The sequence below is a fragment of the Alternaria arborescens genome, assembly GCF_004154835.1.
Source record: "Alternaria arborescens strain FERA 675 chromosome Unknown contig_24, whole genome shotgun sequence".
Taxonomy (NCBI): Eukaryota; Fungi; Ascomycota; class Dothideomycetes; order Pleosporales; family Pleosporaceae; genus Alternaria; species Alternaria arborescens.
The window spans coordinates 117,059-141,906 of NW_021167879.1; the positions used below are offsets into that span (position 1 = coordinate 117,059).

General features: G+C 52.5%; 10 protein-coding genes across 10 annotated transcripts; 3 read left to right on the top strand and 7 right to left on the bottom strand.

Moving 5' to 3' along the window:
* Nucleotides 1-492: 492 nt before the first annotated feature.
* On the bottom strand, nt 493-1,812 carry AA0111_g8960 (hypothetical protein; the record flags this gene model as incomplete). The annotated part of the gene is made up of 1 exon (XM_028655465.1): nt 493-1,812. The coding sequence occupies one exon, from the start codon at nt 1,810-1,812 to the stop codon at nt 493-495; it is 1,320 nt and encodes a 439-aa protein (XP_028503431.1).
* A 338-nt stretch (nt 1,813-2,150) lies between these two features.
* Nucleotides 2,151-3,985, bottom strand: AA0111_g8961 (Pyruvate kinase; the record flags this gene model as incomplete). The annotated part of the gene is made up of 4 exons (XM_028655466.1): nt 2,151-2,402; nt 2,454-2,535; nt 2,590-3,828; nt 3,975-3,985. The coding sequence occupies 4 exons, from the start codon at nt 3,983-3,985 to the stop codon at nt 2,151-2,153; spliced, it is 1,584 nt and encodes a 527-aa protein (XP_028503430.1).
* Nucleotides 3,986-5,242: 1,257 nt separating this feature from the next.
* AA0111_g8962 (hypothetical protein) lies at nt 5,243-5,730 on the top strand (the record flags this gene model as incomplete). Its single annotated transcript, XM_028655467.1, has 4 exons — nt 5,243-5,248; nt 5,334-5,373; nt 5,425-5,467; nt 5,589-5,730. The coding sequence occupies 4 exons, from the start codon at nt 5,243-5,245 to the stop codon at nt 5,728-5,730; spliced, it is 231 nt and encodes a 76-aa protein (XP_028503433.1).
* A 453-nt stretch (nt 5,731-6,183) lies between these two features.
* AA0111_g8963 (hypothetical protein) lies at nt 6,184-8,607 on the bottom strand (the record flags this gene model as incomplete). The annotated part of the gene is made up of 1 exon (XM_028655468.1): nt 6,184-8,607. One exon carries the CDS (start codon nt 8,605-8,607, stop codon nt 6,184-6,186), a length of 2,424 nt encoding a protein of 807 aa, XP_028503432.1.
* A 617-nt stretch (nt 8,608-9,224) lies between these two features.
* On the bottom strand, nt 9,225-10,805 carry AA0111_g8964 (hypothetical protein; the record flags this gene model as incomplete). The annotated part of the gene is made up of 1 exon (XM_028655469.1): nt 9,225-10,805. One exon carries the CDS (start codon nt 10,803-10,805, stop codon nt 9,225-9,227), a length of 1,581 nt encoding a protein of 526 aa, XP_028503364.1.
* Nucleotides 10,806-12,912: 2,107 nt separating this feature from the next.
* AA0111_g8965 (hypothetical protein) lies at nt 12,913-14,181 on the bottom strand (the record flags this gene model as incomplete). Its single annotated transcript, XM_028655470.1, has 4 exons — nt 12,913-13,188; nt 13,237-13,958; nt 14,022-14,084; nt 14,154-14,181. 4 exons carry the CDS (start codon nt 14,179-14,181, stop codon nt 12,913-12,915), a joined length of 1,089 nt encoding a protein of 362 aa, XP_028503344.1.
* A 1,448-nt stretch (nt 14,182-15,629) lies between these two features.
* Nucleotides 15,630-16,912, top strand: AA0111_g8966 (hypothetical protein; the record flags this gene model as incomplete). Its single annotated transcript, XM_028655471.1, has 2 exons — nt 15,630-16,285; nt 16,336-16,912. The coding sequence occupies 2 exons, from the start codon at nt 15,630-15,632 to the stop codon at nt 16,910-16,912; spliced, it is 1,233 nt and encodes a 410-aa protein (XP_028503366.1).
* Nucleotides 16,913-18,086: 1,174 nt separating this feature from the next.
* On the top strand, nt 18,087-20,683 carry AA0111_g8967 (Lipase 4; the record flags this gene model as incomplete). Its single annotated transcript, XM_028655472.1, has 3 exons — nt 18,087-18,335; nt 18,392-19,239; nt 19,288-20,683. The coding sequence occupies 3 exons, from the start codon at nt 18,087-18,089 to the stop codon at nt 20,681-20,683; spliced, it is 2,493 nt and encodes an 830-aa protein (XP_028503365.1).
* A 384-nt stretch (nt 20,684-21,067) lies between these two features.
* Nucleotides 21,068-22,006, bottom strand: AA0111_g8968 (hypothetical protein; the record flags this gene model as incomplete). Its single annotated transcript, XM_028655473.1, has 1 exon — nt 21,068-22,006. One exon carries the CDS (start codon nt 22,004-22,006, stop codon nt 21,068-21,070), a length of 939 nt encoding a protein of 312 aa, XP_028503446.1.
* Nucleotides 22,007-22,383: 377 nt separating this feature from the next.
* On the bottom strand, nt 22,384-24,829 carry AA0111_g8969 (hypothetical protein; the record flags this gene model as incomplete). Its single annotated transcript, XM_028655474.1, has 2 exons — nt 22,384-24,094; nt 24,141-24,829. The coding sequence occupies 2 exons, from the start codon at nt 24,827-24,829 to the stop codon at nt 22,384-22,386; spliced, it is 2,400 nt and encodes a 799-aa protein (XP_028503445.1).
* Between the last annotated feature and the right edge of the window lie 19 nt (nt 24,830-24,848).

Genomic DNA, 24,848 nt, shown 5'->3' on the forward strand with positions numbered 1-24,848 from the left:
AGAGGGACGAGAAGATGAGGGTGGGCGGCTGATGGGGGGATGGCGTGGCGCCGTTGTGATGTTCGGGGAATCGTGTACGTGATGGTCTAAACAGTAGCTCGTGAGTTTCGGAAGCGGCGACCCTGGTCCACTTCAGCATGACATAATACGCTACTTGCGCATCACCCACGATAAGCTCTACCTAGGCAGACATTCCACGTCATTAGCATTGCACAGTTCGGATGACAGTCTGCATGTTTATGCAGCACACAGGTGTCTACAGCGAACAAGTCTCGAGAGCTTGTTGGTTTATGAATGATTAGATTCATGTCAGGCTTCATATCAATCATCAGATGTAATACAACATAGCGAGAATTGGGTATCTTGATTTGAATGTGTAAACTCCACCCCATGCTGCTGAGCCCTCGTATGCTTCCGGGTGTTCAACGCCGTTTAGAAATAATAATAGTAGTAGTAGTAGTAATACAAGCTCCTTCTCCAGCGCTTTCCTGTCTACGCACCGGGAACAGGAGGCGTGATTTCACGCGACAGAACCCGCAGATTATTCATCATACCGTTGATCAAGCTCTCAAACTTGGTCACCTCCTTCCGCCTCACTTTGTCCGCCTCTGCGATGAGAACACCAGAGTCCAGTTCGAGCTCTAGCTCGTGGTTCTTGCTGGTTCCTTGCGTGACCTGGGTCAGATCGACTTGGTACGCGCCCAGCCACGAGTACGACATGCGATCCTTTTGCCGCTGCATACTCTCCAGTGTCTTGCCTCCTTCCAGAGCGGGCTTGAGGCTCTCGATCGGACCCGGAAAGTCGATTTCGAGGTTGATGCCGATGCGGTAATCCCATTCCGTCTTGGGAGAGCTGACTTCGAGGTTGCCTATCCGGTGTTTTATGATGGCTCGTAGGAACTCGCCCGTCTTCATGTCGCGCGTCACACGGACTTTCTGTCGGCTTCCAGATGCGCTAATGAGGCGCTGGACTATAGGGTTCAACTTGGAGAAGCCGTCCTGGTCGAGTTCATAAAAAATGTCCGTCTCGTAGGTATGTCTATAGTCGATCGCGGGACGTGAACCTCCAGATGTCTTGGAATGTTGGACCTGCGTGTTGAGGTACATGTTCATACGCTTGTGTTGTTGAACAGTCATAGTGCTCTCGAACTTGACTTCTAGCATCTCGGTGTTTATTACGGTTTCGGTGCGCCAGAAGCCGCGTATTCGCTGGTTCGTCGTTTTCTCGAGGATCTGACCCCAGCGTGCTTCGACCTCGAGCTGCACCTTTGGATCCACGATGGCGTTGCGCACTGTTTCGTTGTTGACAGCCGTGTTCCATATGAAGTCGCATACGTTACGCGAGACGTCATCGTAGATTTGCGCATCGTCTGAGATGGGTCGCTCGAAGCCCGCGAGTCCGGGAGCACCGACTGCTGGGGGAGGCGCGCCAGTTTCGCTCGGCGCGTGTCCGTTGCGCTCGGCGTTGGGTGAAGGTTGAGGTCGAGGCGGCGGGTGATGCGATGGTATAGCTTGCGCATGCGGCTGCGGCTGGGCTATGACAGGTGGAGGCGGACGTGATTGTTGGCGTTGTTGCTCTTGCAGCTGCTTGAGCTCAGGCGGGAGTTCTTCGCCTTCACGATAGGCCCATATCGGCTTGGGGTCATGGCGCTTCCGCTTGAGCGACATCTGCTTCTGGCTGGGTTTAGGCGTCGGTATCTTTGCGGCGGGAGTGACGGGGGAGGATGAGAAGAGTGATTGGGGATTGGAGAGTGAACGGCGCGGTAGCACCGAGGCTTCCCCATCGTGATTTACTAGCGCAGATATGTCCATCGTGGGTTGTGGTAGGGTTGTGCGTCGGACTCACCATCGTGTACAGAAGGCTAGTGTTGCTGGCGCACGGACGATGTCACCCTTGGATGCCTTGTTGTGCCGCCTTGCAGTGGGATATCACTTATGTCTTTGTCTCAGCTTAGCATGCGGCGATCACTCGAAATCATAAGAAGAGGTGGTCATTAAAGAGTTCGCTTGATCCGCTAGTGTTTACACCTAATCTTGTGTCCCTATGCGCCAGACCGTCATTTGCGAAAACGAGTCATGTATATGCGCCTCATGCAGCGCACTCCACACCCTCTATCTAAGCACCGCACGTCTCCGCTCCAACCCTACCTTCACGCGTCTTGGTCAAGACCAAGGTCCTCCTGTGCGGGGACAATGCGGAGTGTGTTGGTGTGGCCCATACCTCCTCTCCAGCCTTGTACGCAAATGACTGGATCGCCCTTGTTGAGAACACCGAGCTTAATGGCGTTCATAATTCCCCACTTCAAACGGCGGTCAACATCCTCCTGCCATGGTTCAGTCTTGAAGTCTGGCTTCGCCTCGGGGAAGTAAAATGGATATACGCCGCGGTACAAGTGGGAATACTGCAGAAGTTAGCCTAGGAATCCTTGTGCACAAGAGAAAAAGAAACTCACCCTAGCGGCCATCTCGTTGCGGGTAACCATGATGATGGGGCAAACGGGGCGGTACTTGGAGACAAGGCGGGCGGTGGTACCACTAATGCACGTTAGAACCTAGAATCACAGGTGTACAACATGTCAGTGAACTTACCTCGTTGTCAGGACCAAGATGGCACCGGCGTTCTGCTCGAGACTGGCACTGACAGCTGCCATAGCGCACGTCTCAGTGGTAGGGCATGGGACAGGAGCCAGCTTCCTCAGCTCGTCAAAAGCGTTGACGTATGGGATAGCGACCTCTGCGAGCAGGCAAGTCTCGTGCATCATGGTGACAGCCTCTACGGGGTAGTCACCCTTTGCTGTCTCTCCAGACAACATGACACAGTCAGCACCGTCGAGGACAGCGTTACCAACATCGCTGACTTCAGCGCGGGTTGGGCGTGGGTTGTAGGTCATGGACTCGAGCATCTGAGTTGCGCAAATGACGGGCTTGCCGGCAATGTTGCACTTGGTGATCATCATCTTCTGAGCGATGAAGACCTGGCTGGGTGGGATCTCGATACCAAGGTCACCACGAGCGACCATGACACCGTCAGTCTCCCTCAGAATCTCGTCGAAGTTGTTTACACCTTGCTGGTTCTCGACCTTGGCAATGATCTGGATGTCCTTGCCCTCCTCGCCGAGCACCTCGCGGATAGCAGTGATGTCGCTTCCACGGCGGATGAACGAGGCGAAGACCATGTCGACCTTGTTCTTGACACCGAACTTGAGATCGGCCTTGTCCTTCTCAGATAGCGGGGGAAGGTCAATGTCGGTCTTGGGCAGGTTTACACCCTTCCTGGACGAGATCTTGCCGTTGTTGACGCACTTGCACTTGAGTGTCTTGTCGTCTGTGACCTCAATGACCTCAAATGAGAGGACACCGTCGTCGACGTAGATTGTGCGGCCAGGTGCGATGACCTTGGTAATGTTCTTGTAGTCGACGTACATGTTCTTGTCGTCGCAAGCGGTGGCATATTGCTCATCAGTGGTGATGTTGATGATGGAGCCAGCCTTGATGGGAATATCGGCATCTCCGACTGTGTTACCAGTTCGGATCTCGGGGCCCTTGGTGTCGAGGGCAATAGCCACAGGCCTGCCGGGTTGTGTCCTCTCGGCCTCGCGCGCGTTGTCGATGACGGACTGGTGGTACTCGTAGGAGCCGTGGGAGAAGTTCATGCGAACGACATTGAGACCAACTTTGCGGAGGGCGTTGATCTTCTCGGCGGAGTTTGTCTTGGGACCGATGGTGCAGATGATGGAGGTTCTTCGGTACTCCCGTGCAGGTGTGTACTCAGTGTTGAGCTGGCTGAGCCACTCGATCCTGGTCCTGCCGGAGTTGAGGTGGTCTAGACTGGTGGGGGTGTCAGTGGGTGTTTTATGAGTTATATGCCTCTATAGAAGAGACCTTTTCCAGCGCGTTCGGCTCTGGATATAAATCATACAATCCAGTGTACGAAGCCGCCCCGAGTCTTTACTAAGAAATCACAATTTACATACGCGTTCGCCATTTTGTGGACGGTGTTTTGGAGAGAAGAGGTGGTGGAGGGGAAAGTCTGAGTCGCTGTCGCGGAGTGCGGGGCCGGTCGAAGGAGTCTTTATAGAGAACTCCAATGGGTTTGGCGACGGTTGGTGAAGAAGAAGAGAGGTGGGCAAATTGTGTCTTCAAAAATGGCGGTCGACGGGGGTTATCTTCTACTGCGACGGGCTAGAAGTTTTGTTGGCTGTTGAGCGCGTTTTGGAGGGGCAGTTTAGTCTAGGCGCTAGTTATGCTGATTAGTACGACGTGGGGCGCTGCAACCCTGAGCGGCGGCCGTTTGGATATGAGAATTGGAAACAGATTGGAGTCAGGAAATGGTCTGGAGACGGTTTGGTTGAATAAAAGGCTTTCGTTATGCGCCGAGCGATCTGCTGACGGTACTGCTGAATCTGTCCCATGGGCAAGTATTGTGACACCCATTTGCTTCTTCGACTCCACCCACGTTCCTGCATCATTGCACCCAGACATCCCGCCCAGATAAGCCGTCAAACGTGTACTGTTTTTGCACAGCAATTGAAAATCTCGGCGCCGCGTTCCCGCTGGGCGTATCTGGCTAGTGGGCAGTTGTGGTAATGCGCGGCCGGCTGCTGGCGTGTCTCGATTTTTCAGAGTGGGTTACCCGCGCGGAGATGGGTGGTGTGTTCTTGGAGGTTCATGGGGTCCAGAAAGTTTCACCCATGGACTACGTCGCGGCAGGCCCTGTTATATACCAAGTGCAGCACGTCGTAGGGTCCGCTCCTAAATCACCCGCAACTGCTCCGCATGGCTTGCCCGAGGTCAAAGGGAAGGGTCCCATTGATGCGACATTATGCTCCAGTTCCATATTAGTGGAGACGATCGCAGGTAGCAGCCCTATCTGAGCCTCCGGGGCAGCCTACAAACAGCCTGGCCGCAGTAGCACCCAGATAATTATGGAGAACACATGAACACGATCAACGGGTGCAGTTGTCACACAGATAGCAGTACGGTATTCTAGACTAGAAACAAGGGAGCCCTGGAGTCGCGTGCCAGCTCAATCACATGCAGACGAGTGACTAAGTCGCGGCACCAGCCACACTAGGTCTCTCCTCCACCCTACACCGCATCCCGCATCCTTCGCTCAACAACACACGACAACACCACCCACACCTGCAACAAGCCCCTAGACACTCATCGCCTCGCTCTCCCCAGCAGCCCCATACCACCCCATACCGATCCGCCACCTCTTCCGCCCAAAAAGTCGCCCATCATGGTTGTATGTACCATACTCCTCTACGGTGCCTACTACTTTGTCGGTCGGACCACCGAGTCGCATGCTCCCTAGCTCACACAAGTAACAGCTCGGCAAAGTCGCACATTACGCCTTCGATGCGGTATTAAGTACGTGCACTGGAAACACGCCTGCCTGACCCATCGCTAACATTGCTTCAGTATCCGCCTTCCTTGCCGGCGTCCGACGCTCAACTGGCCTCACGTATGTTCCCTCATCCAACCCCCCTCGTTAAGCGCCACCCACCTCCTGTTCTCCACACTCCATATCGGGCCATCTCACAAGTACCCTACAACTACACGATCGGAGCTAAAGCTAAACCCAGTCCCAGTGTAAAGCCAGATACATTCGGCGAGAACCCCAGCGCCCAGAAGTGGTTTGAAAGCTACCTCTGGGTTGGCGAGACAGTCATGGACTCGAGTGTAGCATTTTTCGGCTCCAGCTCCTACTTCGAGCGCAAGCGATAGATGCCTCCATATCGAATAGGATCAGGTCACAGCGACGCGGTGTGCGGACAATGAAACGCCGCGAAAAGTGGGTGGGGCGATTGGAGCTCTGGAAGCTTGCACTGCGCCGGATGGACTGGGTACAGTCTGGGAATATCTACATGGCACGAAGTTGAATGAAGACCCCGGCTTCGAAGTTCCACCTCGATGAGCGGGCAGATGGCGTTGGGGCGCTATACCATTATCTATGAGATTACGAATCAAAATCACTTCAAACACACGCATCCTTCGCTTCCGGTAATCGAGGTCTACTGCGGTGGAGTGAGTTCCCGTGCTGGGGCAAGTCAACACAATGCTTTTAAATATCATGATTGACTATGCAGTTGATATCTAACTCACTATCGCTGCACTCCTTCCAGGGTATCATGCACGCATACATATAAATCGAGAAAAAATCGGTACAGCAAAAATGTGTTAGGTCCTCCGCTTGAACCTAAACCCTGTCTCCTCATCGTCGCTGTCATCATCCCTCCTCGCAAACCTCCCCTTCTTACTAGCAGGCTGCCCGCTACTTACGGTCGCCCCGGAACTCCTCTTCTTTCCTCTTTGTGACGCTTGCGTCCCTTCGAGTTGCGTCTCCACAACCCTTTGCGTCCGCCCGCTACTCCTCTGCGTCCGCTGTTCCGGAACTTCCTCTTCATCGTCTGGGCCGCTGTCCTCAACGTTGATGACTTCCTGTTGTGGCTGGGACTGCGTTGTTCGTTTTCTGCGAGTGAAGCCACCGACTTCTGGTTCCGACTCGGAGTCGGGTGCTGCAGTACGACCGCGTCGGCTATGGTATGAGCGACCAGAGGGTTCAGGATCGTCGAGGAAAAAGGCCTCGGTGATACCATGTGTCTTTTTAGAGGGTGCTTCTTCAAGCGTGACGAGGACCTTTTGGCTTTGGACGCCTTGTTCCGCACCACGGCGACGGAACTTCTTGAAGTTTTTTCGACCATTCCATTCGTCGTTCCAGCGCACACTGTTGGTCTGACTTTGGTTGCGTGCCGTACTTTTGTTTTGTCGGGGTAAAACGTCCATCACCTCTACTTTGGCCAGATTCTTCAGCTCGGTGATATCGATGCCCTCGAGTGCTTCCCGTAGACTGTCTTCATCCGCCTTACGACGTTCCTCTTCTTCTTTGATGCGCTGACGCGTATGCTCACGGATGTTAATGTCTTTCTCGGCTTTCTTCTCTGCTCTGTTGAGCCGCGCAAGAGTCTCCGCGCCTCTCTTCGCTGGTTTCTTCACAGAGCCCCCTTCTTCTGGCTCGGCAGATGCTGATGGTGCGCGGGTAGCCGCTCTCTGCTTCCTCATCCTAGCGGCGGTAGGGAACAGGGTATCCATCTGCGCTTCTTTTTCAATCGTTGATTGTACGTGTAACTGCGGAGAGGCTTCCCGTTGTGCGCCTAGCGTAGTACGTGCTTGTGAAGCAGACTTTGATGGCCCTGGAGGTGATTCAGACTGCTGAACATCCTCCATATGGGTATTCTCAACCTTGAGCTTCTTCTTCGGAAGCGGTTCGTCGTCATCGTCAAACCCGGTAAAGCGGCTCGTTTTAGGTCGGTGTATGCGCTTCCGTGGAATGGTCTTTGCAGGTTCTTCCGCTAGAGGTGCGCTCTCTTCAGGAGCCTGCGATGGTGCTCTGGATCCAGACGTTGGTGTTGGTTGACGCATGGAACGTCGAATTGTCATAGTTTCTGGTGCAGGTGCAGGAGCATTCACTTCTGCGGGCGGCCTTTGTATCGTGGTGCGATCTTTCGTGATGATTACGTCGAGAAACTCATTCTGCAAGACTGAGCGCTGACCGAGGGCCTGATCGACCCCAATGACAAAGTTTGTGGCCCATTCTTCCATCTCGTCAGGGTACGCTGGTAAGCGCACTGTTATAACGGGAAGCTTATCACCAGGTTTGCCGCGCCGCTTCTTTCCTGCTACGCTGTGAACGTAGTCGACGTACTCTTCTATTGTTGTCTCGCCCAATCGTATATCGTATAGTAGTGCTTTCCCGCCTCCACCAGTGACAGGGTCCAGCAAACTGCTGTATTGACCTTCGTTCAAAAACACAAAGGTCAAGCCTGAAAATGTTTCTGACCGTGAGGGATCAGGCAACAGCATCTCCTGTGGTCGCGCAACCGGTTCTGCGCCCGCTGCTGGTATGTATTCCTTCTCCGCTGGCCACCATGCGTCAAAGTCCTGTTCCAGCTTCGAAGGTAGGTAATTATTGTCTTCGTCGACCGATGGCGCGGCGACTCCGAGCACTGCATCAAGATATTCTGTAGTGACGATATGTTTGGCGGAAGTGAGACCCGAGAGGACTTTGGGAAGGTTTCGTTTCGCGGATATGACGTGAGTGGTCTGGTTGAATACGAAGTCGGCTGTGGTCTTGATGTCCAGGGCATGCAACTGCGCACTTTTGATTTTGCTTTCTCTTGACTCTTTTGAAGCATAAGTAAAGACGATTGGGCGCCAAACAATTCTGAAAGGCGCATAGCTAGCAGCCAGTCTGATGGTATGCTCAGTGCCCTTCAAAGTCTCACGGCTGTATTCTATCGATCCATCGGTTGCCTTCTGGCTCTTTACAGTCGTCTTATCGTCGATCGTAATTCCTTGCCTACAACTCAAGTCGGTCACCTCAATTTGCGACCTCTTGTGAAGTTTCGTGCCGTCCTCTGGTGCTGCGTCGTAAACCTTCAGCATAACATGCTTGCGCGAGACAGCCTTGTTGTCTATCTTCCAATTGGTTCCTTGCGGTCCGTCTTTGTCGTCGGACTTGGTTCGACCAAACAGTTGCTGTGACCCAGGACGGAGCCAGACGCGCTTGCCTCCGAAAAGGCTCTCGTGCTCTAAGAACCACATGTTTGTGGGGTTAGGTAGGGAGGGGTCACGAGGCGAGTGGGATGGCGGCAGACAAAATGCGCATTGTCGTCTTCGCCGTAGGACTGCGATCTAATTTGTCTCGGGTGGTGTTGGCTGCCTTCACAGTTCTAGGCTGAAGCAGGTCGAGCCCATGCGCGGGGTGACGCGCTGTCATGTGAGACGCTAACGCTCTTCTCGACGATCTCTCAGCAACCGCGACCAGACCTCAACATCGTTACCGTCACGCTATTTTGGGCCGTGATCTTCGACACACATTCAGTTCACTGCCAGAATGGTAAGATTCCTACGAATGCCACTTACGTGGGTTCGTATATTCACAGTGGACGGCGATCTAGTAGTGATAAAATTGAGGTCGAAGAATCTATAATCTGATCGGCAAGTAACACGCGACAATCCCCCTAGAGAGGCGCTGCCCTACGTGGTTGGCAACAGGTACATGCACGGCAATATGCCAAAAGGAAAGAATACGGGACAGCAAACACCAACCTATCATAAAATGAACAGACAGCGGCCAATGAATCTGGAGAGCACCAGCACTGTACCTTCTTCTTCCATCTTCTCTCCCAGCCTCTACTCTAAGAGCATCCCACAAAGCTCTACGCCTGCCCTTGCGTTGTTTGCTCGACGGCAGCACTCTTCTCCCTTTCCTCCTTAATCCGCTGTGCGTACGAGCTTCGAGCCCTGATGCTAGGACCCCACTTGTAGATGAAGAAGACCGGGGCGCACACGAGGGCGGAGATCGCAAACAAGACCCATGTCGAATTTTGGACACCGAGCTTCTTGTACATTGGCCCGGTGTAGAAGGAGCATAAACCCGCAAGGACATCTCGAGCAAAACCATTGCCGCCGGTGGCTGATGCTGAATAAGTTCCTCCGTAAGCGGCGACCATGTAGTCAATGGTGGCAAAATATATGGCAAGGTTCGCGCATCCGATCAAGACGGCGAATATGAGGGGTGCGATCCATGGCAGAGGTGGGCCAGAAACTACGAATGCGGAGCCGAACAAGCCGATAGGAAGAAGCAGTACGATCCATCGGAGGGCTGACAGTCGACTCTCAGGGCTGAGCACTTGACCGTTGCCACGCTGCTGGTTGTGTCGTCGTATGACTGGGTAATACAGCACCGCTGCTAACCAGTAGCCGATGAAGAGGGCAAACAAGGCGAGTCCTAGCTGACTAGGAGTAAAACCCCAGCCATCCTTCCCGAACACGTACCCGTACGATTCCAAGAAGCTGAAGATGAGTGCATCGCTGAATCCACTGAGCAGTGACAGGAAGCCAACGATTGGTTCGCAGACTAGCATTTTGTATGGACGACCCATGATCCTGAGACAAGCCATGAAGTCAAGCTTCTCGTGTTCGGTTGGCCCAACGACGTTGGCCTCTGGGTTTTGCTTGCGGCTCTTCTTAGCTTCCTTGTTGAGCATGACCGTCGACCTGGTCTCGGGAACATAGACGAAGTGGATGAGCTGGACTGTGGCCCCAAGAATGAGCTGAATCCAGAAGTTCCATCGCCAGTGAAGGAACTGCTCGATAGGGCCACCGCAAATGCCACCGATGACTGAGCCTAGACAGCTCCACAAGCTGACCCAGAGGATAGGGAGTTGTTGCTCTTCGGGATCGAACATGTCCGCAACCATTCCGAGGGTTACAGAACCACCTGCGGAGCAGAGACCGCCGAGCAGGCGTGCAGCCAGTACATGACTCCATGAGGTACTGGCACCGGCCATGATCTGCCAGATGTTGACGGTGAAGAGTGACAGCTGCATGATGGGTTTACGTCCAAACTCTTCGGACCAGGGTGCCCAAAGCTCGCAACCGATACCGTATAGGATCAAAAACCATGCCATGCCAGCCCTGGCGTTGGTGAAGTGGTCGCTACCCAGGTGGTAATGTTCGTTAAGTGGCCCTATTGCGTTGGAATAGACCGCTGCATTGTAATTCATACTGGTTTGGCAGAGTCCGACTACAGTCAAAATTGCCCACTTGCGCTTGTTCGTGAACGCATATCCCGTGTTCTTCTTCGAGTTCGCCTCAGTAAGCATTAGCGGGCCGCTGGGTTGGGCTTGATCTTGCTGGCTTTGTGTTGGGACCATTTCGATCGCATCTGCAGCTTCCTTCTTACGGCCAGGAGAGCCGGAGCTTGCATCGCTGTCGTTTCTGACGTATGTCGTCATGCTGTTGATGGTTTTGGTAAGGCCAGACAGTAGAATCGAAGGTTGCTGGTGCAGGATGGTAACGTTGGGCTTAATTCAGCTGCGTATAGTATATCTGGTATCCTGGGGTAAGTGAATGTTGGAAGAAGAGGAGCAGGCGGACGATAGATCTTATGGCCGCCATGCACGAGGGGAAACACGGGATGAAAGTCTCCACTATACTTACTACAAGGATCATCTAGTCCTAATGGCATCGACTAGAGTCTATGTATGCAATGGACGATGCTGCAGTGGACCCCGTCCATAGAAGCGCCAGACGACCCACCCTCGCTACCATGGTTGCTCGACAACGCCCGCACATGTTCGCATATGATGATACCTTTTCTAGGCCGTCCAATACGGGGCGAGGAACTCTCGTCAACAGTCGTTGGTCATTTCTATGAAGGTTCTTGTAAAAGTGCTTCGCCATGACTCCGAATTCGGAGCCTCTCAACGCAACTGCAGCTCGACAAACTTAAGTTCGCGAGCACAGCCATTCCTCGAGAACACGGAAGTCTGGTTCGGAATAATGCGGGGAACCATGAACGTATCAGTATTGCAAGTATATGATGCGTCTATACCCCTTCGCTCAATGTTAGGGTACCGCCTTTACAGCTTTAGGTCCATCCAGAGATAGCACGTGAGCAGGACGTACTTTGTGTACCATCTTTACAGCTATTTGATCTATTCGAAACTCCGTCTATTGGCTTGGAAACATAACTTTGCTGGTCACATGAACGTAGCCCCGTGACTGTTACGTTATGTCTAACCTCCATTGCTCCACCTACTCCACCTACACAACCGACCTTTCAGTGCGAATCAGATACTCCTTCCGTCTCAGCATCACTCTCATCATCCCACTTCCACTCCTCATTCGTCCACGCCCGCAACGGCATCCAGCTCTCTCCTCTCTTGACCTCAAATTCCTTTTTTAGACCTTGGAAGTGTACCTCCAGTTGATCTCTCAGTTGCACGAGTGACGTATCCTGTTCATTTACTGCGCGGGTTGGATGGGTGAGGTTGCGGGATGCATGATCAAACAACCAACCATTGTCGACAGATTTGGAGAGAAATGACAGTGATGGCGAGTTGGCTAACGTAGAGAAGGCGGGGTCGTAGCTGTAGCATGTTTTTGTGGTGGATAATGTGCGGTCTTGCAATGTCTTCGGATCTAACTTGGAAAGACTTGTCGCGTCAGGGTCCAGATACTTTAAAGTATCTTCGTTGATTTTCGCATCGCAAAGGCTCATTGTGTTCATTGACGAGTTATTGCTGTTCCGCACCTTGCTGCTGTTGATATTTCGTTCCGGATACAACACTTGCTGTGAATCATGACTTTGTGTCGACATGTCTGTGTGCTGTCTTTGGTGGCGTATTGGTAACACTAAAAAGTTACAGCACAGAAAGCATGGCAGCCTTACTTGTATAGAGACTGCAAACGAGAGCGATGTTCCAGCAAGCAGTTAATAGAGTCCCCTAGACACTACTCCTTGTTAGGGTTTGCTGATGACAAGACAATGAGCGTTTGTTTCCAAACGGATGGCATGCACAGTTCTACACACTGTATAAGTAGTATAGAGATGTGATGAAGTTATGTTATTGATGAAAAGATGTCCACTGATGGCTAAGTTCTGTATGTACGCCACTCGATGAAGCTGATTCCAATGTGCTCTGCCTGCCAAAATGACAAAACTCGTAGCAAGAGTATGCTGATAGTCAAGACTTCTCTTCTACCAAACTCCACCTGATGCATCTGATAAGTCTAGCAACTGGCTTGTTGCCCGCCCGAACCTTGCATAGTAGTAGTCTGATTCCATATCATAAACTGAGAGAGCTAGTCGTAAAATCAGCCTCAAATCGCCGCAAGAAGTCTGAGATGTGCATACCATATGGGCCGTTTTGAGAGTGGGTTGGGTAACTCCAAAAGAGCACGCCATATGAGGGGTGTCAATTGTTTTAAAAAAGACGAGACAAAGAACATGAGATCGGGAAGTGAGTTTTGGATGAATTCCGAGGCGGACCATAGGAACTCTTGATAATCCCTTTTTTGGAGAATCATGTCTTCTACACACAGGCAGTGTGTCATTGATCATGCCCTTCTCATGGCTCCCCACCATTGCTGGTGAGCCGAGCAGACCTTGTCATAGTATCTGTCAAGCTCGGCGCGCTGCATAGCCATGAGTTTTCGTTCAGGCGCTACCTTTTCCAGGTCTAATTCGTGCTCCATCGCACGGATAAGCATAACTCTGAGTTTGGTACCGTGGTCGGGAGGAGCGCGAGCGTCAGGTGTAGCGGATGGATTATCATTTGGGGTAGGTTGTTTGATAACAGACTGGTCTAGGATATCTTGTTGAATGTGCAAGCCCTAAGATACTTTAGTGAACGTGGGTAGGATAAAATTGCTGATACTCACATGTCTAGCATGTTCAATGCCAGAGTCTGCTGAAGCCATTTCCCATGCCATAACCTCGTACGCCTTTGCGCTCGGGTTCAGGCTCGGGTCAAAGCTCTGCACGGAGCTGATCAGCGGAACAGTTTTGTCTTCATCACCGAACTTGTTCCTCAGGTGCGGGGGGATGGATATCTTGTGGACACTCCCGGGACGGGACGTAGTAGTAGTGTCAACCGATACATCAAGCTTCCTTTCGTCTTCTGCTATCGCCTTCTCTATAGGGGCCTTCCAACCTGACGATAGGCTCTTTGTGGGGGACGCTGACTTTCCAGTGCTCGATACTAGGATCTCTGGTCGACGATAATTTGGTGCAGGCATTAACTCCATCGTACCTTTGGGGGGGCCTGCAACACGTGTGGTCGGCTCGGCACTAATCGGTGGATGCTTCCGTGAGGTTTCGAGCACTGTGATGGACTCCAGGGATGGCGAAGTGGGTTTGACGTCTTGCATAAAGTCTCTGGGATAACCCGTACTACGTGCAGCTGGTGTTGGCCACTGACCGAGTCCGCGACCGAGAGAGCTCCCCTTTGTAGATGGTGAGAGTGGAATTTCGCTCAGAGCTTGGCCGTACATCTTCGCTTCTTTCCTGTACGACTTGCTCCGGCGATCTTGTTCAGGATCACGATTGAACCGGGGGTCGGGAAGATTCCCTGCTTTCGGGATACTGTCCGGATCAGGCTGCCCTACAATCGTGCATGTCAGTGAGTGTCACGCAAGTTCCGCATTTCGTTTCTGTTCTAACTTACGGTCTCCAGCCTCTGGTGGCGGCGGAGGAAAGGCATCCCAAACCAAGGCTGCGGCCTTGGTGACTAAGAAGCGGTCAGTGTATTCATGTCTCCAATAGCAAAAAGGACTGCAGTGTTGTGGCTGAGACGTACCTGTCTCCTTTGGTTTCATGAAGGGCATTGTCACCGGCTCGACCAACTGGTAGGATATGCTGAGCTTGTGCGTTTCGAGATTTCTGATTACGCTATTGTTTTCATTTTTAGAGAAGAAAAGAGAGAAGACAATTTTGTGCGTGTGTAAGAGGGGAGAGGGGAGAGGGAGTCGAAGGTCAAGGCTGTTGATAAGGCAACTGGCTAGCTGTTGCTGCCGATTGGAGTCGAGGTGAGCGCGACTTCCTGAACGATAACGCAGGAGCGAAAGCTGGGTGACCATGCGGCGACATCAATACCGCTACCAGACAGTATCGAAGGACTTTTGAAAGCTCGGGCTAATGGTGTGATTCGTCGTAATGGAAACGCAGAGTATTGCGAAGGTCTTCGACGCTTTTGAAAGAAGAGAAGAGCAAGAAACTATGATCGAAGAGAGCGGGACGATAGTATAGATTAGAGCTTGTAAGAAGAGAAGTGAAGAATCTGGCCTGGAAGAGATAGGGTCACGCCATAGAGGCTAAAGTCATCTCTCTCACCTTGAGCTCTATGAAATCCTCGCGCTACCTCTCTCCACAAGGATGAGGAAAGGGGTTGTAAGCCTCAAGAAAAATGGAATAAAAAAGGTGCACCTGCGAATCTGAGGGATGGCTACAGTATTTGTGGGAGAACAGAAGCAAGCAAGAGTTTATAATTAAGAATATCATAGTTGCGGTAGTGAACTACTGAATGTTTTTCTGCAGACTACATATTGTTTTATAGTAGAGTAGAATGCAGCAAATACCTTTACACAAGCTGAGCCATTGGGTTGCCTCTTGGAGACGAGTGATCTGATCGGTACATGGACTATACCTAGCCGATGGACACACTCAGTAGCCAAGGAAAGACGGCCATGTCAGTCGTTACTAGGTCATTATGCAATGCTGTACCCAGGGTCTTAGTATATACAAATTCAAAGGCTTCGAAGTTGGTGTTCTCTGACCATGACAACTCGCCGCTGCTGCCTTCGGGGATCGTGCCACAAAAGCCGACCGCTAACCAGATCCGCTCATGATGACTGCTACCCTCACACGTGAGACCGCGACAACTGCGGAGATCTATTTCTGCATCCGAACACTGCGCACACGACTTCATTGAACTTCCGATTTTGCGTAGGTATTGTGAGGAACTCGGGAATGCAATCGTTACTACGCATCGTATTGATTTTCTGACCCTGCTTGCTCGACTACCTGCGGCGCTGTCGGGTGTGCTCGGCAAGGTGAACAGAAACCTAGGTCTTCACGATCATCCTGATTTTACTTGTGCGTTCTATCGTCCATTAACTCTACCAATCCTTGTTCTTGATTGGTGGTCACCTTCACTCGCTCCTTCCACAACATCGCAGCTCCGCAACTTCGATTGTTATGAGCGAATCTCGCTCTCTCAATCTCTACACTCGCCATTCCCTCACTCATCTCAAGAGTTATCAACTTTTTCCGCAGGATGGCGGGAAAAATTACCTATTCGAAACGGCCGAACAAGCGTCGGGTACCTCATGATCAAGACGCAGCGCGCGAGGAAGACGACAGTCGTAAGCGGAGTAAGGCAGATGCCGAGTCAAATGAATCGCGACTGCCAACACCACCCCCGAGCCGAAAAGAAAGAAAGTCATTTTCCAAAGGTCCAGTGTCCATTCCAGATGACGACATGTATCCCCCGCGCTCTGTGTTCGACAAAGTGCTTGGGAACAAACAACACCGAGCCCCCAAACCAGATGAGAGTAGTATTCGGGACAACCGGGAGAACTATGTAGAGACCATGAAGAACGGGAAAACATCACAACAGCAGAATGGCTGGGCAAGGAATGGCTCTCTGCCAACACCACCAGCGGAGGCGCAGAGGAAAGCTCATCAACAAGCGCGAAGAGACGAGAATCTTGCGCGATACAAGAGAGTTGCGAACGAGGGCGAATCGAGGGTGTTTGAAGCATCATTGTCTAAACCTCCGACCCAGACATCGCAGCTCTTTGAGCGGATCATCAAGAATGAGCAACCAAAAGAGCCATATCAGCCGAAGGCCTATAAGGCTGAGTGTATCGCAGCGCCACGGCGGACCATAGCTGGAGAGCGACTATCAAGAAGATCGGAGCAAGCCCAGATGTGAGCCATCCAAGGATACGCGCTTTATGAGCACAGACTGACCAAATTAGATTCATGGCGAACCAGGCCAACTCACCTCTTCTGCAACTCCCTGAGGCCGCCAGGAATCTTATTTACAAGCATGTGCTTGGTGGCAGGACCATCAATATCAGCTACGAGAATTACCGCACTACTTATGACCCTACAAAACCCAAGAGGGCTCAGGATGTCGTACCTGTCTTCAAGTACCGATGCACAGTATTCGACGGTAAACGTAATCCATATACAGCGGTAGCAGCACAGCCCTGGCTCAAACCTCCCACAACATTCACTTTACTCAATGGCGTCTGTCGCCAGATGTACGAGGAGACGGCGACTCTGCCATATCAGCTCAACCTGATCGCTTTCGACTCACATAATACCATGTTCAACTTCTTGCTGTTGGAGAAACGCCTACGTCTTGAGCAGCTTGATGCATTGACGGAGTTTATGTTACCGGAGACGTTGCCAGGGTCGAATACACTAGCCTGCCTAAGGAACGTCGAGAGGGTGTTTCTCGGGGTCACACAGGAGGGGAGGGTCAGAGGCGCGTATCGCGTCATCCGGACCGAGGGCGAGGAACCACGGCTAACAAAAATCACCAAGTAGTATGGGGGATTTTATGGATTCGTGAATGTGTAAAGTATGGCGTTAAAGGAGTCTCGGTACGGTTGCATAATACCCGGTATAGTAACGATGTTACGACCCAACTACATGCACACGACTTCGCGGCCGAAGCCGGAATTCATCCTGTAGCTTACACAAAGTGTTGGTGATGATTTGCATGAACAGTCGCGGTGCTTCCTTCCTTTTTTGTCCCAACCGTCGAGTCAGTTGGCTCAGCAAGACTGACATGTGAAAGAGGCGCCACGTCTCAGCCCACCCGCTGCGCGAATGACTGCGACTGACTGTGTTGTCACACCCATATTCTTTTTGAGTGTGCACTGCTGGCTTATGCATGTGTATCTCGTGGACAGAAGAGGATCGGAGATGGCGGTCAAAAGAGGTTGGGATAGCTGCCCCACGTCTGCATGTTTCTCCAGATCTACTCTGCCTGCAGCGTAGGATCGCGATGTCGGACAGAGCAACTATTGCGGGCGCTATACGGCCTTTCCGGACCAATATTGCTTATATGCCATACTTCATAGGCCGGGGCCGTCGGGAGTTGAACACAACGACAGGCGGGTGTGAGGCACTCGCCCACGCAAGCTCACATAACCAGCAGCATTAAACACATGATCCATGGGTGCATTGCAGTAGCCTGCCAACTCTGCAGGTACAGGTGCGAGTTGCGTGTCAGGGTCGGTGGGCAATTTAGCACTGCCGACGCGGAGCCATGCCAGCCATGTCTCTTTAGGTGCATCCTTGCCGATGACGATGTACCACGCTCATGTCCCCACGCTCCCTAGTATGCGCTGCACGTATCGAGACTTGAAAAGCATCCATGCCTTCCATTCCCGCGCACATCTCGTCACCCGGCGACTACATATTTGAATTGTTGAGGCAGCAAACCTGTGGCGTACCTTCCGCGACTTGCGCGACCAAGTGCGCATGACCACCCGCAGTTGACCCAATTCCGGCCACCCTACACCGCGTCTTCGACAAAGGCACTATTACTAGGCTTCATACTCCCTCGAGTGCGAGACCGCCGTAGTAACCGACTGCACCTCTTCATCTCCATCACCACAACCTGCGTTGACGTTCCGCACTCGATCTTCCGATCCACCTTCCACCGGCTAAGCCAGGCTTCGTCACATCCGCGCATGGCGTGCACCGGCGCTCGATGTCATTGCTGTCTGACACGATATTCACAGGCGGCAGTACAAGACTGCACGTAAGAGGAGGACAAAATGGGCACAAGGCGATAAGGAAAAGTAAGAGTCATGGCGGCTTCCTCGGTCCCCTTGTGCAGTTGGCCAGGAATCCGTTGAAGACTCTGGGCGAGCCAGCAGACAACGACCATGTTCCTGAGACGGCCGCGGGTGCTGCGGAAGCAAACCGTAGGCAGGTCCTGTACCTGCACATGAAAGACGTGGGTCATCCAGATTGGTCGTGACCCTTTCACATGCTGACGAGATCGCCATGCAGGCCGAGACATACGACCAATGGAAAGCCGCCGCGACCGAACTCGATATCTTAGAAGGAAACGAGGCCTGGAAAGAAGAGGATGACACAACAGAGTACAACGTAGATCTGGTTGCCGCCCGGCTGAAAGAGCTGGACGACGCTCGTTTAAGTTGTGATGTCAAAAGGATGCTTTTCCTGGTTAGGACCACCCTCACACGCGGATTGGGCGACATGGGCGATCTGCGCTTGTACAAACATTCGCACATTGGAACCAAGCGCCTGATCGAGAGGTATATTGAATCCGCGCAGCAGACCATGGCGGCTCTGCTGGACGTCTCAGAGAAGCAGGGAGATCAGTGTCCTATCGAACCGCGACGTTTGGTCGATCAGCTCCTTCAAACGCGACAGTCTTTCGGGCGAAGTGCGCTGTTGCTCTCAGGTGGCGGTACCTTTGGCATGAACCACATCGGCGTTGTCAAAGGTCTCTGGGATGCTCGTCTTCTCCCACGCATTATATCGGGAGCCTCTGCTGGAAGCATCGTCAGTGCCGTCCTATGCACAAAGACAGATGCAGAGGTTCCAGAGGTTATGCACCAATTCTGCTACGGAGATTTGAACGTATTCGAAAGCCCTGATCACCCGGAAGGCGTGGTCGGCAAAGCGATGCGCTTGATGAAGTCAGGCGCTCTCTTTGACATTTCACATCTCATGAGGGTGATGCGCGATCTGCTCGGCGACATGACCTTCCAAGAAGCATACAATCGAACTCGTCGTATCTTGAACATACCTGTCTCGACTTCTTCGCTTTACGAATTGCCCAGACTCTTGAACTACATCACAGCGCCGAATGTCATGATTTGGTCAGCAGTGTAAGTGGCAACTAAAGAAGGTTTTGTTCTTGTGCTAATCCCGCTTAGATGTACGTCTTGCTCAGTGCCACTAGTATACAAGAAGGCTTCACTTTTAGCCAAAGATCCGAAGACCGGCCAGGAAGTGCCTTGGGATCCAAACCCTGACGCGACCTGGATCGACGGTTCCGTTGACAATGACCTACCGATGACCCGGCTAGCCGAGATGTTCAACGTAAATCACTTTATCGTCTCGCAAGTGAACCCACATGTCGTTCCCTTCCTAGCAAAGGAAGAGGAAATGGTCGCTGCAGAAGCCCAACAGGATGCTGCCACCGGTCCCGGCTGGATGAGCCTTTCAGCTAGCCTTTGCAAGGGAGAAGTCATGCACCGCCTTCAACAGCTAGCGGACACTGGGATCCTCCCAAATCTGGTAACAAAAGGAAGGTCGGTACTCAGCCAGCGTTACTCAGGTGACATTAATATCTTTCCAAAGATCAACTATGCCGACTTTCCCAGAGTCTTGAGTAACCCCACACCGGAGTACATGATTGGGTGCATGCTCACTGGACAGCGAGCTACATGGCCAAAATTATCGCGTATACAGAACCATGTAGCCATTGAGCTCGCGTTGGATGATACGATCCAGAAACTCAAAGGACGACTTGTGTTTACACCAGAGCCAGACCTCAAACTCACACGGACAAGCTCTCAAGACAACGACCTTGCTCATAGAAAGCGAGCAAAGTCGACACATAAGATGACGCGCTTCGAACTCAGAACGGAACCTCCTAGCCCTGTTCTACGAAAATCTGCACCTACCAGTCCTCTGCTGTCGCGCACAGCCTTAAAAGCAGCCCCCCAACCGCTTTCCGTTCCAAAGCAAGCCAATGGCACAAACAAGTTCAGGCGACAATGGACCGAGACGATCCAACTCGACCCCATGTCCTCCACCAACGACACCTCGGACCATGACTACTTTGCCGATCCCGAGTCAGACACCACATCTCGACTCTCCTCGCCTTCACCCGCCACATCACCCACAATCAACACTCCCACCCTCTGGCCTTCAACCCCCCAAGCTATCATGCAAGCGCAGCCGCAACCCATCACCTCACATCCCACGCCACTACCGCCTACTCAAAATCCCTTGAGCCGTCGCACGGGTACAATTCTCAACCTCACCATGACGTCTACCGCAAGACATTCGTCTAATCCAAACGTACCTAGTAGCCCTGAGTTGCGGTATAAACGCCTCTTCCATCCTCCTGGACCAGCAACACCAGATGTTAGTGTTGGCCCTCCTGTGTTGGACAACGAACCCGTGGCTACGAATATGACACGGTCTCCAGCGACTAGTAGACCGGGTAGTCGACGGAGTAGTGGAGCGGGCCTGGGGTTGGGTTTGCCGGTTGACGCATCGGGGACCAGGGGGATGCTTCTGAGAAAGAAGAGCTATGTGTAGGCTCTCCTTGCCTCTGCTAGACGTCTCCACGGGCTCATACATATTTGTGTCTCGTATGGCACCTTTCTCGTATATTTTTTATGCGCCTTCTCCGCGCTTCAGCAATCTTTACATAGGTTCTCTTTTGTTTTTGTTAAGATAGTGTGGATGAAGGGGATGTACAGTGGATAGTCACAGGCTTTGAGCACACCACAGGACAGCAGATTGAGAAGAGAGATGGAAAAGAATGAGGGAATATGGAGAAGAGCGACGATACCCCAGGACTCGATACACGTATACTCTTTCTTTTTCCCTATACAAACAAGACAAGACGAAGAGTTGATATAGATTGTTAAAAGTACAAATTACCACATTAAGCTCGTTCCATCATTGATTAATATGCCCTTACTTGCTACCTTCTTGCCTCTCCCTCTCCCTGTCTATTTGTTTCAAAACCTCCCTGTCCTCGACAAACTTCTTCCTAACGTCTTTTCCCCTCCACCGCTCGAACAACTCATACCCCACTACAAAAATAATGGGCAAACCCACTATTATCGCCGTCACTCTACGCGCCGCAGGTTTGTACTTGGGCGGGAGGCGGATATCGGGCGTGGGTTCTATTATGCGCGTAGGGTGTTGCTTCTGGTATGGAGAGGGCGGTGGACGAGGTTGTGGCTGTGATGGCGAGGGTCGAATGGAAGGGTAGGGGTTGTGTGGACGAGAGGTTGTAGGTTTTGGAGTCGCTGGGTAGACGGGTGAGGGGGCGATTTTGGGGGCCGAAGGGAGTGGAATGGTCGTTGTCCTTGAAGTCGTGTTTGAGGTTGTTTTGCTATTCGACAAGGAGGCAGTTGTGGGTGGAGTTGGTTTCGATTGTAAGGATTGAGTCTTTGGTGGTGATGTTTCTGGGGTTTGCGGCGATGACGGCGCGGTTTTCCTCGTGTCTTGTACACTTGCTTCGGCTTCTTTCGCTACGACCTTTTCTGGCTGTTTTGCCTTCTTCAGCGTCCCTTTAGCTTCCACTTCCTCTAATATCTTGCTTGTGGACGGTGTGACGGGCGTAGCTTGTGCTGGCGCAATTGCTGACTTGGGCGCAATCTTCTTCCCCGCAGCAACAGTCGCAGTAGTAGTAGTAGTAGGAGCAGTCTTCCCGCTTTTCGTAGCCACCTTCTTCTCTTTCTTGACTTCCACAACTTTCTCCTTTGTGCTTGGTTTCGCGGCCGCCTTCTTCACAGCCGCCTTGCTCGCTGCGACTTCTGGTGTTGTCCCCGCATCCTCGGCTACGACTTTCTTCGGGCGACCGCGTTTTTTGATAGCTGGGGGTTCGATTGTTGGTTTTGAAGACATTGCTGCTGTCCAATTGGTGTACAGACTGCAAAAATGGGCGATCGAGGGTGTGGGGAGAGCGAGACGGGCGTTGCGACACAATGACTAGTCTGGGCGCATCCGAGGGGTCGCGGCGGGAAATTTTGGGCGAGTATGTCTTTAGGCGGAGATTAAGATGTGATGCAGGGATGCGCGTGCGTACAACGGTTCGTAGCGTGTCTGGTATTATCGATAGCTGTAAACATCACTTTACTGCATGGCGACTAGTCTGTTGATGGAGACCATGTGTGTACATTTCATTCAATCAGATGTCTACGTTACAGCATATACAAACAGCATATCAAAACTCCATGAACAAACTATACCCGTGGTTCGATCCAACAGTGTCATGTTCGCGATTACTTCTGTGCTTCCTCCCTCTTTACTCTAAAGAAGGCCAATTTAGCGAAGCGCCCTAGTTGACCCCAGTAGTGTCGGCCAGCAGAGTGATCCATAATCCTCTCTAGTAACCTAACAACGGCCATTCTGACATCCTGTCTAGGGTGAAACAGGCCCAAGCTAAGGTAGAAGAGACCAGCATCTGGGATGACACAAAGCAGCTGCAGAATAGTCTCATACTGAAGCTGGGAACTCATTTTACGCTCATGGTCATTTGCGATCGTGAGTGACTGGGCCATGGAAGATAGGTCGCTCGAAGAGGCATTCTTACTCTCACTGTGCCCACCCGCTTCTTCAACACACCGCGCCAGTGCAAGGTAAATGGCCGCCGATTGATCATGTGAAAGTTTTAAGCAGCGCAACTTGTCGTGCTGATGGGCCATATCCAAACCGCGCACTGGTCTCTTATTCCAATGCCTCGCCAGATCCTGGACGCAACTGTAATAGCTTCTTGTGTTGCGCCAGCCCTCGATACGGTGCACGTTTGCAGCGAGTTCTCGAAGCTTGTGACCTTCGTCTGGCCATACGTAGCCATGTCCAGAGACACCATATCCGCCGACATCGGTCTCGTGAGAGCCAATATACAATGCAGAAGCGCCGTAGACAGTTTCTTCAAACGCCGCCGCAATGCGGGTGAACTTCAACACCCACGAGCGCCATTTGGCTCGAATAGCATTCTCGCCGTGGCGGTTGGCGATGCTCTCGAGAAGCTTTTCCATGAATTGGGTGTCACCGGTTGCGTCGATGCCGTTGGCCGGTGGCGCGCCTGGCCCATTCAGAGGAAGGCCCTGCTGCTGGAAGAACATGGAGCCTTCCGTTGGTGAAGCCGCCTCGATACGATTGCTGATCTTCATGCGACCGGTCGGTAGGTCACATATTAGGTCCCACCATTCGGGCTTATAAGAGAATGCAGGGTTGGTGACACCAGCGATGAAGCCAGGGACCTTGAGCAAGTCGTCCACTTTGGTGAGATCGGTGTATGGGAAGGCATGTCGAACGAAGCCGCGGAGGATGCCACCAGAGGCTAAAGCACATGCTGCCAATACGGCCTCTGCGACTTCTCCTGAAGGTTGGTTATGTCCGATAAAGATGATGCGCTTCTGGGTGAGGAGTGCATTGACGAGGACAATGATGGGATGAGTGTAGGCACCGCTCGTGGTCAGGTGCGGATGCAGAGCAAAGGGCTGTGGTTGTGTCGCATGAGGGGTGGAGAAAGTTTGGATAAGCTTGATCAGGGAAAAGTCGCCCACTGTCTCAGGACTCAAGGCGGTAGGTATCTTGACGGGGACGGGGATGCCGTTGTAATTGATCTTGGATTCAAACTCATGCGTGTCCCGTGGAACCGTGTATGTCTTCTTCCGCGACTGAGGATCGGACGAGGTTTCAACAGAGTCTCTTGCTGCGTCGAGCTTCTTCCGCTGCCGGACCATGAGCTCAAACTTCTCGACGAACATGTCTTTGGCGTCACTAGCGCCAAGCACAAAGTTCTCCAGAGGGGATAGTCGCGGCAGCAGCGACAGGTCCATGGCGTTGAGAGAGTTGTACAGGGATTCTAGAGTTTCGAGGACGGGTGCCCTGAAGTACTCTTCGAGGGCCAGCAGCAACAGGGGCTTGTATATGTGCAAGAAAGGGTGTCGCGTGCATATCGCCATGGCTTTTACGATGGCGCCTCTACGTGGTGTCAGTCATGTCAAGTAGACGGTGGTGCTCGTCCTACCTCTTCACCGTGTTATCTTGCTTGGTGTTGACCAAGTTCAAGACGTAGACCAGCGGTGGCCCATCAGGGTCCGGCTCTCCCTCGCTCTCGGTGTCGTCGTCCTCATCGTCGTAGTCATCGTCTTGCTCTTCGGTATCGGCAGTCGCGTCGTCTTCGTCGTCCAGGCCCTCTTTCCGCCGCCGCCTTCTCCTTCGGCGCTCTCTCCTGGCCTCGCGCTCCTCCTCTTCGGCGGTGGTATCCTTGTGTAGGAAGAAGATGGTCCAGTCTTGGCTTCGGACATGGGCCTGATCGGGCAACATGAGCTCAGCCAGCATAGTCTCGTCTCCACTGATTGCCGCCGGGTACTGGTGTTCCATGATGGAGCCGCGGTCGATGTCGAAGGCGGCGACGAGTATGTACTCGACATGGTTCTCAATTGCATCGGCGGGATATTGCGAGCGCAGCTTCATACCGCCTCTGGGTAGGGCCTGCATGGAGGACTGATGCGACGAGTCGTGCGAGGACTGTATCGAGTCTTCGTCGCCCTCGCGGACCATGGGGGGCTGCGGGGAGCGAGCTTTGTGGTTGTGGCCATTGCGGGTAGAGGGCGAGCGCGAGGGAGGGAACGAGGAGAAGGACGGCTGACGCTGCAGAGATACAGGCTGGGCGGCATTAGGACCGTTTGGCCGCTGTGCGATTACTTCAGCCATGAGTGTCTCCATCTTCAGT